This window comes from Gymnoscopelus braueri (assembly GCF_963280865.1).
Source record: "Gymnoscopelus braueri genome assembly, chromosome: 6".
Taxonomy (NCBI): Eukaryota; Metazoa; Chordata; class Actinopteri; order Myctophiformes; family Myctophidae; genus Gymnoscopelus; species Gymnoscopelus braueri.
Window position 1 is genome coordinate 29168462 of NC_137607.1, and position 15782 is coordinate 29184243.

Below are 15782 nucleotides of genomic sequence, written 5' to 3' on the forward strand. Positions count from 1 at the left end.
ACGGACACACGGACGGACGGACGGACGGACGGACGGACGGACGGACGGACGGACGGACGGACGGACGGACGGACGGACGGACGGACGGACGGACGGACAGGGGGTAAAACATACTCTCTCGCCATGCCTTCGGCCTGGCGGAGACAATAACATACAAATACAAAAACAAACAAAGGCGGACATAGTCCACATAAATTCATAGTCAGGCTTACACGCTTGTGTATGACTTTATCAGTGAATGATAAAGTCATTATTCTTAATGATGTGGAGAAGGAAGAAGGAACTATACCACTTGAGCTGGGGGGGGAGAAGGAAGAAGGAACTACCATTGAGCTGCAACACAGGGGGCAGGGCCTTTTTCTGACTATAAGTAGGGCTAGTGGTATAGTGGTAGTGCTGTCTACCAACTTCATATGTTGGAGTTCTCAGAGGACCATCAAAGTCACAGGTAAGGGGGTCATTATTATGTTTCTTTCTGTCATCTTTTGCAAAGATTTGAAAATTACCTATTGTAGGCTATACAGTGGTGTAAAGTAACTAAGTACATTTACTCAAGTACTGTACCTAAGTACAATTTTGAGGTATTTGTACTTTACTTGAGTATTTCCAATTTCCAATACTTTTACTTCAACTCCATCTCGGATCCAAATGTTGTACTTTTACTCCACTACAGTTATTTGAAAACTTTAGTTACTAGTTACTTTGTAGATTTTGATTATTATTACAAAACATACATTAACCACTTCAGTCTTATATACAGTTTGACCATTTGAAAATAGCCGATCTACAAGCTCACAACGCGTCGCGATGCGAGGCGTTGTGAGCTTGTAGATCTGCTATTTTCCAAAAAATCACAGTACTTTCGTACTTTTACTCAAGTACATTTTGAATTCCGACTTTAACTTGTAACAGAGTATTTCTACATTGCAGTATGGATACTTTTACTTAAGTAAAGCATTTGAGTACTTTTTCCACCTCCACTGACTGATATTTCTTCTCTCATGATACATTTCAAAGATGAATCCCTGTCTCTTCATCTGTTTGACACTGGGCATGTGCTTCATGCACAGCCAGTCTACTCCATCAGGTATAATGTTTTACAAAATGAAAAACTGCATCATTTCATTAAGTTCATATTATATTAATTGTTTAGCTGCTCAGCATTATGTTGTCATTGCTTGCATGGATATCACAAACCCTGTCAATGTCCATGGTATGGAAGAACTAATTGTCTTTCTGATGGTTTACAGGGGAACATTTGGGCAGCCCATACTTTCAAGATGCTTTTGAGAAGGCAAAGACGATTGTGGATGAAGCTTACAAGTACTCCAGAGAAGAGTGAGTTCATGAATTTACCTACTACATACAGTACAGTTCACTAAACAACTGAAGAATGCATACAACCCATTTATTCTGCTTCAACAGGAACAGCAATAATCAGTAAAAAATAATTATTTTAAATTGTTTGTGTAACACTCAGGAAGGGAAACTAAAGCTAATGATCTTATCCACTAGCCTAAAAGGGAATCATCCTCGGCTGGGGGGAAATTAGGCTTTTGATCTTTAGGCAGAGGCTCTGAGCTAATCTACTACACTTGAATAACAAATTAAAACAAAAATGGAGGACAGGAGGATATTTCGATCTCTGTAGGACAGGGGTGGGCAACTTTGATGATGGAAAGGGCCACTGTATTTCCACACTCACTCCAGGGGGCCACATTGCATATTGTCGGGTAGACACCTCTTATCTCCGTATTTTAACATTTTTCGTAAATGAATGCCGTACTATGTCACAAAAAATGTAATTGAATCCTGAATTATTTTTTTGCTATTTTTGAATTGGAATCCTGAAAAGTAAAATGTTTTGTTTAATTTCAAATGCATTTAGAACTTATGTTAACTTTATGAACTTAAATACAAATACATTGGACATAAAAAAGACAATAGAATTGTAATACTAGTCATTAAGCTACTAATACAGACTGAAGTAATTAAAGCGGGTCATGTTTGCATGTTTGGAATTGTAACAGCTGAAATCAATAATATATCAGTATTCCGATATTAACCTGCGGGACGCAACAGCTGAAATCAATAATATATCAGTATTCCGATATTAACCTGCGGGACGCAACAGCTGAAATCAATAATATATCAGTATTCCGATATTAACCTGCGGGACGCATTAAGTGAAGGTGGGGGCCGCATGTGGCGCCAGTTACCCATGTGTGCTGTAGGACATGATTCTTTCATTTATCATTACTGCCTATTTTCTTCCAAGGAGCCTGCGCAGGGTGCGTAGGGATCACGTTAGCCCCTCTGATATCCTTCGGCTCATGAAGCAACCCCGTGGAGATACCCGCCAAGCGGTGCGATCTGCAGACTACATGGCCCAAACCATCAGACTGCTGCACGACAAGGTCCACCATGTGCACAAACGCTCGCTGAATGCAACAGGTCAGACGAAATTTCAAAACAAATGCACATTCCACACAATCTAATACCTAATAGAAAAGCGCAATCTAGCTGATCTGCAAGCTCACAATATGTAGCATTGTGAGGCGTTGTGGGCTTGTAGATCACCATTTTCCAACTCCATGACAAAGTATAAATCAGGCTCATATAGGCTACATCAGGGGTCTTCAACAGGGGGTCCGTGACCCCTAGGGGGTCCTCAGAGTAACTACAGGGGGGCCGCCAAATCTTTGTGTGATATAGACTTTTTTTACACCAACCACTTGAACCCTATCGTCCCAATTCTGAGGGGAACATTAGACAAAAAATACAACGCCTTGCGCTGCGAGGCGTTGTGTGCTTGTAGATCTGCTATTTTCGGCCAAGAGTTTTGGTGAGGGAAAGAGAGGACCAAGTACAGAGCCAACGGTCAAGTTTACAAAGTATTGATGGTTTAAGTGGTTAAATGTCTGAAAACACACACATGAATACAATATGTAGTGGGGGGGGGGGGTCCCTGCTTCATCTCTCTCTCAGCTAGGGGGTCCTTGGCCTGAAAAACGTTGAAGACCCCTGGGCTGCATTATATAGAAACTCACAGACACAAACTTTTTATTCGTTCTTTTCAGATCTTCTTACTCCTGAGCAGCTGACGAGCCTCGCTGAAATAACGGGATGTTCTGCTCGAGTGCGTGACCCACAATGCCACACCATCCAAAACCTGGACAGGTTTCGCACAGCCACAAGCGTCTGCAACAACTTGTGAGAGCTGCCATCTTGCATTTGTTACATTACACAGCTGAGCCTAATTAGGCTGTATATAGAGCACAGAAGTCTGACGTAATTTACACATCCTACCTAGCCTCGGTCCCAGCCTCACTTATCTGCGAAAAGAAGAGCCTGGTCACGACCTAAAGCAGCGAGTGTCTAGGAAGTCCTGAGTGGGTAGGATTTCCGTCGTACGCGTTTCCCCCGGAAACGATATTTTTTTGACCAATCACAACACTTGTTTCATTCACGGAGAATGTTAACAGATTTGTAAAGCATCAACGTCATTTCCTTGGGCGGTACTTCCGTCAAATTCAACCGTTTCCGGTTCTTCACTTCCTAGACAACCAACATCCCAGGTCTTGCCCAGCGTGCATCCTACCTGGTTCGCGGTTTTCCACCCCCGTTCTGAATCCAGGGGCGGCCTTTCCTATGTTTCACCCGTTTCAATTGAAACGGGCCCCGAACCTCAGGGGGCCCCCGAATTTTATTGGAAAAAAAAATAATAAAAAAATTTAGATTATTATTTTTATTTATTTTTCTAAATACAATTTTAGATTTTTTTTCAAATGTTATTATTATTATATATATTTATATAAATAAACTGTTTTTATATTATATTATTTATTATAAAATATTATTATTATATATAATAATATATAATATATATATATATATATATATATATATATATATATATATATATATATATATATATATATATATATATATATATATATATATATATATATATATATATATATATATATATATATATATATATAATGATTATATATTATATATATATTATATATTATTTTATATAATATTTATTAAAAAAATATTTTTTTTTTCTTTTTCTTTTTTTTAGTTTTAGTTTAGAATTAGTTACATTTTCGCCAGAAACGGACTGTATCAAATATAAGTGACTGACTATCATAAACGATACAGAACCTCCTCCCTGACAATATCGCCGAGACAGTTTGTTTATTTTTGGACCACAATTCTTATATGAGACGATTCTAAGATGACCCAATGTTAGAGACCCCATAGAGATATTACTTTACGAACCAGGGGATGAACGAGTGCCGTCAGGACTTCTGTACTCTATAGCCATCAAGATGTAGAATCAGAATCAGAATCACTTTATTTGTCACTTTCTATCATAACTTTGATAGGACTACTTTAATTATACTTAATTATACTACTTGTTGTTAACTAGTTGTACGAACGCTTGTTCTTCTATTGCTGTATTGTTTATTGGATTATTGGATTGTTTATTGGATCTTGTTTAGTCGATACACTTATTTGTTTTAGCTCATGCTCATTTGATTTAGCTATTTTGTCTCCTCTGTTTAAGGAAATAGGTAGCTGATATATTGCACTTTTACTTTTATACTCTTGGTTGCTTGTTTTTGCAGAAAATGCACTAAAGACTTCTGGTGATTAGTAGTTTTCGTTCCCTACCTATGTTGAATACACTTATTGTAAGTCGCTTTGGATAAAAGCGTCTGCTAAATGACTGTAATGTAATGTAATGTAATTATATGAAATATAATTTGATTTGATGATTGAGCACCTTGTGTTTTCAAGACATCAATTTAAAATGTGAAACTTATCTATAAGAAAAGCAAATGTTCCAGCACAGTGTTTTTAATAGTACAGCTACATTTGTTAGAAATGTGTCTGGAATTGTCTGTTTCCTTTGGGTTTCTCAATTGAATCTATCAAATGCATGACTTTCACATATTTCTTTTTAGGAGGAGACCTCGTCTTGGGGCCTCCAACATCCCGTTCGCCCGCTGGCTTTCTGCTGAATACGATGATGGAATCTTCCTGACAAAAGGCTCCAGAAACAAGATCAACAATGTCATGCTCCCACTGGTATGATATAGCGTAGGCTACTGGATGTCAAATATTTTACTTAAGTCACTTAAGTAACATATTCAAGTATCAATACTGCAATATAGAAATACTCTGTTACAAGTAAAAGTCTGTAATTCAAAATGTACTTGAGTAAAAGTACAAAGTATTGGTATCAAAATGTACTTAAAGTATCAAAAGTAAAAGTACTCATTATGAAGAATGTCCCATTTCAAGTTTCAAATGTATAAACATATTTTGAAAATAGCCGATCTACAAGCTCACAATGCGTCGCATCGCGACGCATTGTGAGCTTGTAGATCGGCTATTTTCAAATGGCCGAAATGTATATATTGCTGAAGTGGTTAATGTATGTTTGTAATAATAATCAAAATCTACAAAGTAACTAGTTAACTAAAGATTTCAAATAATTGTAGTGGAGTAAAAGTACAAAATCCCCTTCTGAGATGTAGTGGACTGCAAGTAAAAGTATTTGAAATTAGAAATACTCAAGTAAAGTACAAATACCTCAAAATTGCACTTACTGTAAGTACAGTACTTGAGTAAATGTACTTACTTACTTTCCACCACTGTGCATGAAGCATGACATAATCAGAATCACATCTTCAATAAATGACTTTGCAAACGTAACCAAGTTCTGCTCCTCTCTAAGGTGAGAGTGGTCTCCAACAGCATTCTACGCACAATTGACGCCAACGTGGTCAGCGACAGAGAGAACACCCTCATGACCACCTTTTTTGGCCAGTGGAACGATCACGATCTCAGCTTCACGCCGTTCTCCCCCAGCATTCGTTCCTTCAGCAAAGGCGTTAACTGTGAGGAGAGCTGTGAAGAAGAAGAGCCCTGCATCCCCGTTGTGGTTGGTGTCCTCCTTCTAGCCTTACTGCAATAATCTTTATGTTCATGTCATGTTATTAGCCTGCAACAATTTCAACATTTCCCCAAACTGTTCCCAGTGTTGCTGTTTTTTTCTTCCCATAAACTTCAAGCACTTTGAATCTGGTGTCACTATTTTCCCACTGAGCATATTTCGGGCTATTAGACGTTTTAAAATACGTCTAACGGCTCTGCTAAAACAGGGTTATAACTGGTCTAACAGTGAAAGTTTTTTCAACGTCTATTCTTAGCCTTGACGTTGATTAGCTGTTTTTTAAGCGTCCATATAGACGTCTATATTATAGCCGTTAAGTCTATAATATCGACGTCTATATATAGTCGATTAAAAAACAGCTAATCAACGTCTAGGCTAAGAATAGACGTTGAAAAAACTTTCACTGTTAGACCAGTTATAACCCGGTTTTAGACTGACGTCTAATAGCCAACTATGGCTCACTGGGTTGGATATGTCATTAAACTAATAATAGGACAACTATTTTCACTATTTTGTCACAGTATATACGGCTTAAGTGATTTAATCTATGCTTTCCAATGAACAGTTCCCCACAGATGACCCTCGTCGACCCCGCCCCCCAAAAGGCTGCCTGCCTTCCTTCAGATCGGCACCTGCTTGTGGAACAGGAACTTCTGCCTTCAATTTTGGCGGTGAACCCAACAAGAGAGAGCAGATCAACGCTCTGACATCCTTCCTTGACCTTGGCCAAGTATATGGGGCTGAGGAACAGCTAGCGATTCGCCTCCGTGACTTAACAAATGACAGGGGCCTGATGCGTGTCAATCCATCACTCCGAGACTGTGGACGTGAACTGCTGCCCTTCGACCCTATGAATGGAAACATGTGTGCCACACGCAGAAAGATCACCGGTGACCGAAATGCAACAGAGGTGCCCTGTTTCTTTGCAGGTTAGTGTGAGCTCTGTTTGACTCTGAGGCTGAGTATACAATCTTTTAAAGGGATAGTTCACCCCACAAAATGACTTTTTTTTTCTATCGATTAGTCACCCCATGGAAACTTGAATTCATGGATATTCTTTCTGTTTTTGTCGCATTCTTAAGCCAATAATTTGATGGCCGGCAGTGGTTCCGGTAGGAGACACAAAGAGTCTCCTTTGTGTCTCCTACCGGAAGACTACCGGTACGCTGGTCATCAAATTATTGGCTTAGGAATGTGACCAAAACAAAAAAAATATCCCTTTAATCTGATGACGAATGAAGAATGCTATTGATACACTCTTTTAAAGCCCACCTGACCACTCAAATTAAGGCAAACATCCAATGATAGTATTTGACATGTTGACAAGAGGACGTGATTGATATTTGGTCATTGTCTGTTTTGCTAATTTTTTTTCAGGTGACACCCGTGTGAATGAGAACTTATACCTGACATCTATTCACACGCTATTCCTGCGTGAACACAACCGTCTAGCGCGTGCACTGAAGAGAATTAACCCCCAATGGGACGGTGAGACGCTCTACCAAGAGGCTCGCAAGATCAATGGTGCCTACACACAGGTAACATGACCTTTTGCAACATATCAACTTGTGCTCATATTTCTCATATTAAACTGATAGTTCACCCCCAAAGTGACTTTTTTTCTATCGATTAGTCATCCCATGGAGACTTGAATTCATGGATATTGTTTTGTTTTTGTCACATTCCTAAGCCAATAATTTGATGACCGGCAGTGGTTCCGGTAGGAGACACAAAGAGCCTCCTTTGTGTCTCCTACCGGAACCACTGCCTGTCCGCTGGTCATCACATTTTTGGGTGGTCAATCAATTTTTGGGGTTAACTATCCCTTTAAAAACTAATAATAAATCAAGTAAGTAAGACAAGATAAGTTAGGCCATAGGGAAATGCAGGTGTAGAATTAAATACAGGTGAGGTACAGGTACATAGTTAGCACAAAATCAAGATACATAAACATAAGCTCAGATTCTGGCACTAGATATCTGTACCAGATCTCTAAATGAATGAATACAAAGTATGTACAGTCAATAGATATATAGATGGGTTTCCGCGCGACGTCATCACAGAGCAGAGTGCGCAATCTGCGCATGCGCGGGGGAGAACGAACCGGAAGCGCCATTCACTCTCTCGTTATTTTCGGGATTTAGATAGGCATAATGCTGCTATTATAGGCATAATAGGCATAATGCTGCTATTATATACAAACAGATCCAACTTTCGACAAATCATTTTTATTGAGTAAAGAAGATATTACAAACTGCATCATTTAATCTACTTTCATTAAACCTGGTGAAGACCATTTATTTTCTGAATGTACAATGGCCAGAGCTGCTGCGGGTAATAGCGCCCTCTACAGGCTCATCCCGCCACTGCGCGCGCATCATCCTCTCATGTTTACAAACAGGAAACCCATCTATATGTTCAGTCTTTCAATAAATGATGGTGGATGAGAGGGGTCCTCCAGGATAGCGTTCAGCTTCCTCCTCATCCTCCCCGCCATAATCATCTTCAGACAAAATGTAGAAACAGGTGAACAACTAAAACAGAACTGCCAGAACTACAGATGAGACAGACTGTACATATATTCATCCAGACCAGGGGTGGGCAACTTTGATGATGGGGATGGCCACTATATTTCCACACTCACTCCAGAGGGCCACATCTCATATAATGTCGGGCAGAAACCTCTTGTCTATGTATTTTAACTTTTTTCCCATTTAATGCCCTACTTCGTCATTCTATGTCACACAAAAGTAACAAAAATAGCCGATCTACAAGCTCAAAACGAGTCGCAGTGTGACGCGTTTTGAGCTTGTAGATCTGCTATTTTTGTTATTTTTGGCCATTTTTTAATTGGAATCCTGAAAAGCAACATTTTTATTTAATTTCCAATGCATTTAGTTATACTTGTAATAACTTTATGAACTTAAATACAAACATACATTTGACATAAAAAAAAATGATTTTAAGTATTTTAATACCAGTCATTAAGCTGCTAATATAGACTGAAGTAATTAAAGCGGGTCATGTTTGCATGTTTGGAATTGTAACAGCTGAAATCAATAATATATCAGTATTCCGATATTAACCTGCGGGCCGCATTAAGTGAAGGTGGGGGCCGCATATGGCCCCGGGCCACCAGTTGCCCATGTATGACACTCAGACACTCACTGTTCCTGCACATGGCTGACTCACACCACAACATTCCATATCTTCTAGGTGTTCGTGTTCCGGGACTACCTGCGACATATTCTTGGTCCTGCCGAAATCCGAGCGCTTGGGCCTTACCGTGGCTACAACCCTAACGTAGACCCCAGCGTTTCCAACGTGTTTGCTACGGCAGCGTACCGCTTTGCACACAACACCCTCCAGCCTGTCTTGCCCCGGCTGGATGAAAACTACAGGCAGGCTAATGTCCGCAATGTCCCCTTGTTCCAGGCCTTCTTTACTCCCTGGAGAGTTGTTTTTGAAGGTACAGTACGTCATTCAGTGAAGACCAGTGTACTATACATGAAGGCAACACTGTGTAATGTGCAGAAAACGTATCTTTCATGATTCACATTATAGGCTACTCATCACAAAAATGTGAAAATGTATTTCCTTAACCCATTCAGACCAGGAACGCATCTGTGTCATTTAAAAAAATATATATAGTAGATATACAAGCTCATAGCGCGTCAGTAGCTCATAGCGAGTGCCGCGCTATGAGCTTGTAGATCTGCATTTTTTTGGAAAATGTGTGCAAATCTTTGAATATACAGTACTGTATATGTATTTTTTTTTATTTGTAAAATATGTTGTTCCAGGGACACCCAGAAGCAAAGATTTGACATACAAATGTTCCCTTAAAAATATATATATATTCAAAGATTTGCCCCAAAAAATCTTGATTTTTCGAAAATAGCAGATCTACAAGCTTGTATCTGTTATTTTTTAATAGCCAAAGAAATCTAAAGTGACACAAATGCATTCCTGGTCTTAATGGGTTAAGTAGAAAAAAATTGTGTTTTCAAAGACAATCGGACAGTTTTTTTAATAATATTTCTTAATTTTTTTACATTGGTTTTCTCAGGTGGCATTGACCCCGTGCTCCGTGGCATGGTTAGATCGCCAGCTAAACTGAACACTCAGGATAACATGCTGGTGGATGCTGTGAGGGACCAGCTTTTCAAATTCATCTTTGAAGTAGCGTTGGACCTGGGCGCCCTCAACATGGCAAGAGGACGTGACCATGGCCTTTGTGGTACAGTACATGTGTTAACCTCTTTCAACATGGTGTCCATATTTCATTATAGGAGAAATAAGAAAGTCCGCACACTGAAAAATGTAAAAGAAGCTCCCAGTAAAGGCTTTATTGAAGCCTTGACTGGGAGCTTCTTTTGAAATTGTCAGTGTGCAGACTTTATTATTTCTCTTATATACATCCACTGTTGGTCCTGCACCTGCCGTCCAGTGGATGTGCCAGTTTTATTGTTTCCATATTTCATTATAGGCCTATGCGAAGATTTCAAAAATGTTTACAATATATAAAACATTCAAAAACAACTTTTTGGGGGGAAATATTATATCTACAAGCTGGGAACGGATCTGTGTAACCACTTAAATTATTATAATATTATTATTATCATTATTTTATACTTTGGGTATAAAAAAATTGCAGATATACAAGCTCATAGTGCGGCACCGAGTGCCGCGCTATGAGAAAAAGCAAACATGTTTTACTCAAATCTTTGCTTCTGGGGGTCCCTGGAACAAAATATTTTGCGATGGGGATCCGTGGCCAAATACATATAAAATGTTGGAGGTTCTTGATGTGAAAAAGTTTGAGAACCACTAATATAACAACATACGTTTTTCAGAAAACTGTCTAGAAGACACTTGTAGAATCGGAACCTTACGCCAAAATCCATAACAAATGTCTTTGTTTACCAACAAGGTTACAACGCCTGGCGCAGGGGTTGCGGGCTCTCTCAACCTCAAAATGAGGCTCAGCTTGGTCAAGTTCTGCAGAACCGTAACCTGGCTCGCAGGCTGCTTCAGCTCTATGGCACACCTGATAACATTGATGTCTGGCTCGGTGGTGTAGCCGAGCCTTTTAGCGGAGGTGCCCGTGTTGGCCCTCTGTTTGCCTGTCTCATTAGAAAACAGTTCCAGGATATTCGTGTAGGAGACAGGTGAGTGATATAGAAATACATACAGTACTCAGTATTCATACAATACATACATACATACATGCATAAATACATGCATAAATACATGCATGCATGCATGCATGCATGCATACATACATACATACATACATACATACATACATACATACATACATACATACATACATACATACATACATACATACATACATACATACATACATACATACACACACATACATACATACATACATACATACATACGTACATAAACATTTGTGTGTGTGTGTGTGTGTGTGTGTGTGTGTGTGTGTGTGCGTGCGTGCGTGCGTGCGTGCGTGCGTGCGTGCGTGCGTGCGTGCGTGCGTGTATCTCACACCTTCTTTTCTATTCCCAGGTTGTGGTATGAGGCTCCAGGCGTCTTCACCCGTAAACAGAGAGCTGAACTGCAACGCGTAACCCTGGCCACGATCATCTGTGACAACACTGGAATCCGCACTGTTCCTCAGGACGTCTTCACTGTGACATCAAGGCTCGTCAACTGCAACAGAATCCCAAGGCTGAATCTGGAGAGATGGAGAGAGCCGAGACGCAGCTCAGGTTAAAGAGCATTTTAATTCTTAATTGGGGGGGGGATTGATCTACTGTTCTTAGTAATATTCTGTTGGTTATAATTCATGTTCAATAATGTATGTATTATTCAATGTTCAAGATTCAATATTCAAATATTGTTACATCTTGTGCACAAGAAGTACATGAGAAAACAATTATTTAGTTCTGCTTCCTCTGAATATAGCTAGTGAAAATATAGCTGCAAATTATGGTTTTAATGAAAATGTTGGTGGTTGCAGCAGTAATATGAAGAGTATCCATAGAGGCCTAGAAGGCCTTAAATACTGTAGCAACATCTTCTACCTGTCTTGATTGCTCATACACTGTGTGCTTAATTACTTAATATATTTTTCAACAATTCATCAAACATGATATGGGTTCCATAATTGTTTTACACTTTCTTGTAATAATTTGAACATGTATGCCAGTGAGATAGCATTTGAGCAAAATGCTGAAAATATTGAACACTGTTACTGCACATCCTGCTGTTTATTTTTTCTTCTTACTATCTGTAATAACCTATTTTAATTATGGATGTTACCAGTATTATATGGAAGAGCATATACTGTAATTGTGAACAAATATTATACCTTATGCACTGAATATATTTTGTATATTTTGTGATTTACGCTATTGCTTTTTGTTTTGTTTTACGGTAATCCAAAAAAATCTGTTTTATTGTGCATTCAACATTAAAAAGGTGAAACTAAGCAAAAGAGTTTTTATTGTATCTAGTTATCTAAAGTATGGTAATAATAATATTCGTATACTGTCCTAATTGATTGATTAGTTGCTTTATTAACCACTTAATCCCTATTTTATACTTTAGTCTTATGATTATGACATGCAAAAATAACAATCTCAAAGCTCACATGTTACAAAGTGCAATTGCACATTGCAACTGTTGTGTCCTTGTAGGTCTGCTATTTTTGCAATTAGTGCAAATTTCTGCCAATAATGACACCCCCAAAACCGGGGTTAATTTGGTTACAGTGTCATGCATCTTTCCTGGTGCTCAGGAAGCCCACATGGGCTTAAAGGACATTTATAACAATATGTAGGCAATCTAGGCATCACAATGTTATTGTTTCAGTCACGGTGCTATTGTTTACTGACCTTTCATAGGTCATAGATCAAGTGTTCATAGGGTCATACATAGTTATTAAAAATGACTTTGCTGTTACAATAAAACAACTTATTTGCATAGAGTACGCACATTACAGCCTTCACTGTTATGCCATCCTCATATAGAGATCTAGCCTATAACAGATGCATTCTCAGATCATTATAGCCAACCCTTGTTTTCTATACTTTAGCTAACTAGACAAAGATGATATGCAGACACATTTTTGCATGTGCCTAATCATGTTCTTACTTCACCCATTCATAATAGTCCTCCACTTCTTATGTCCAGGTTTGTAATAGGTCCAATACATCATCTGGGTCATCACCAGTGGAGATGATCTCCCCATAGTAGGGTAGCTTGCTGCCAGTGCCATGGTGTGCTTTAGCCAGCACCCTCCTTATAAGAGCAACACACTCTGCTTGTTTGTGAGTACTGTAGGCTAACTATGATGTTTACGAGTTGTGTAGTTGTCTCCGCCAGGCCGAAAGGCATGGCGAGAGAGTATGTTTTACCCCCTGTCCGTCCGTACGTCCGTCCGTCCGTCCGTGTGTCCGTCCTGTCCGTCCGTTAGCAGCTAATCTCTGGCACCGTTGGCCCAGTCGCTGCGAAACTGTGCACACCCACTCCCTGGATGCCAATTCAGAACCTCTGCCCCACGTTTTTCACATGGGCCTGTCATAGCGCCACCAGGAGGCCGATTTGTGCAAAACCCATTTTTTCCCTTTTTTCCTTTGCCATGCATTTTTCACATCTGCCTTTTAGAGCGCCACCAGGAGGCTGACTTTTGGAAAACTATTTTTTTGCTATTACTCCTTCACATTCTGTCCAAAAATCACGCAAATCGGTACACAGTATCTCTATAGTCATGTGATCAAGATGGAAGTGTCCGATATTTCATATTCCATTCTAATTGGCCAACATTGGCTTCCAAAGTTAGCTGGATAGGTCCGTTTGAACAAAATGCCTCAAATCATGAACGCAACGTGCGATTTCTGTGAAATTTTGCACACACATTCCCACTAGGCCGAGGAAGAAATGCCACCCTTTTCACATTGGCCTGTTATAGCGCCACCAGCAGGTCTGATTTAGCTAAACACATTTTTGGAACAAAATGCCTCAAATCATGAATGCAGTGTCCGATTGCCATGCAAGGCCTAAGAAGAAATGGCACCATTTTCACATTGCCTTATTATAGCGCCACCAGGAGGCCACAATAACCTACCTGACCTGGCGGAGACCTGTGCTCCGAGGAGCACTTTTTCTAGTTATCATTTATTTTACTCAAGGCTCCAACTTAAGCAGTGGTGGAAAGTAACATTTACATTTACTGAAGTTCAGGTACAATTTTCTGAACTTTTACTTCTACTCCACTACTTCTCAGAGGCAAATATTGTACTTTTACTCCACTACAATTATTTGAAAACTTTAGTTACTAGTTAGGCTACTTTGCAGATTTTGTTATTATTATTACAAAACATACATTAACCACTTCAGCCCTATATACATTTCGGCCATTTGAAAATAGCCGATCTACAAGCTCACAATGCGCTGCGATGCCATGCATTGTGAGCTTGTAGATCTGCTATTTTCAAAAGATTTTTACACATTTTATACATTTGAAAACCTGTGAAATGGGACATTATAGATAATGAGTACTTTTACTTTTGTACTTTAAGTATATTTTGATACCAATACTTTTGTACTTTTACTCAAGTAAATTTTTAATTCTGGACTTTTACTTGTAACAGAGTATTTCTGCATTGTAGTATTGATACTTTTACTTAAGTAAAAAATGTGAGTACTTTTTACTGAACTTAAAGGTTTCATGACGTTCAGTCACCTAGTAACCTAGAACCGCAAGAGTTACAGATGGTATGCAACAGGTATGCAAAATACTTAAATTATCATCTAAAAGACCACTACAGGTCAGTAGAGTATCACATGAAGGTAGCAGAGATACCACTACCTTCCAAATTTCGTCAGGATAGTATCAAAATCTTAAGACAAATTCAAAGTAGGGGGAGGAACAAAAGGTGTCCAGAAATACAAGATTTCTTGGCTACACTTCAAGAGGAGCCTGACACCATAGCCGTGGGAACTAGGGGTGCTGGGGGTGCGGCCGCCCCCCTCTTCCACAGGTACCCCCCCACACCCCTCGGGCAGGAGGTTGAGGGCGTTGAGATTGAACTCCGCCCCGCCTGGTCAAAAGTAGTTCCTGCAGCTATGCCTTCCACACCTTAAAAAATTTTACATAAATAGTTAAAGCACTACCCGAAAACACTCAAATATACACTAAGTTCTGTGTTTGTAGCTACTTGTTGACAATTTAGATAGTATATTATCTAGATATAAGATGAGATACACCTTTATTGGTCCCTGGAGGGAAATTCAGCTGTCATGTCAGTGACAGCAAGTAAGGTTGAAACACAGGAGAAGCACATTTAAAAGTGAAAAAAGAAAGAAAGAAAAGCTGAAGATTCTGCATGGCACTAACATGCAATGAATTAATATGGACAGTCTATCAACAATGAATTTATGAATATATCAGTGTATGTTGTTGTTCAGATGCTATGTAGGCTGTTATGATGCATGTATTTTAGTAGTTATTTTGAAAAAGATTTAGATTGAGATAGTTGCTAGGTTTCATATTATGCTAATCTATGTTCTTTGCAGCATAACATAGTTTTTTTATTTACTCAAACACTTGCCGTCGTTGATTGAATAGGGTTCATGCCGCTTACTCTGATCTTACACTTTTTAATTCACTCTGCTAAATGCTTAATGCTGTAACTTGTATTATATGTTTCTTTTCATTTGAATTGATCTGATTGATTGATTTTGAGCCAACAAAACAACCCAAAAGGATGCACAACTAACAGCAGGTTCTTTTATGTTTGTAATAAAGGTATTATACACAGTGAAA

At 39.1% G+C, this 15782-nt stretch overlaps 2 protein-coding genes across 2 annotated transcripts in view; one reads left to right on the forward strand and one right to left on the reverse strand.

The window, feature by feature from the left end:
• pomgnt1 (protein O-linked mannose N-acetylglucosaminyltransferase 1 (beta 1,2-)) overlaps positions 1–15782 on the reverse strand; it is a 172388-nt gene that overhangs the window by 61169 nt on the left and 95437 nt on the right. The gene's annotated exons all lie outside the window — the stretch shown is intronic.
• LOC308087431 (eosinophil peroxidase-like) lies at positions 422–12437 on the forward strand. Its single transcript, XM_080431276.1, has 13 exons — positions 422–448; positions 1018–1087; positions 1251–1338; positions 2279–2454; positions 3081–3213; positions 4980–5103; positions 5756–5962; positions 6540–6903; positions 7352–7512; positions 9191–9443; positions 10044–10214; positions 10908–11145; positions 11519–12437. Exons 2-13 carry the CDS (start codon positions 1018–1020, stop codon positions 11724–11726), a joined length of 2193 nt encoding a protein of 730 aa, XP_080287402.1. The 5' UTR covers positions 422–448; the 3' UTR covers positions 11727–12437.

Excerpts from the sequence above, each read along its gene's own strand:
- LOC308087431 (XM_080431276.1), top strand. The coding sequence starts at position 1,018 with ATGAATCCCTGTCTCTTCATCTGTTTGACACTGGGCATGTGCTTCATG. Across the intron at positions 1,088-1,250 it reads CAGCCAGTCTACTCCATCAG|GGGAACATTTGGGCAGCCCA; the intron begins GTATAATGTTTT and ends GATGGTTTACAG. Across the intron at positions 6,904-7,351 it reads GGTGCCCTGTTTCTTTGCAG|GTGACACCCGTGTGAATGAG; the intron begins GTTAGTGTGAGC and ends ATTTTTTTTCAG.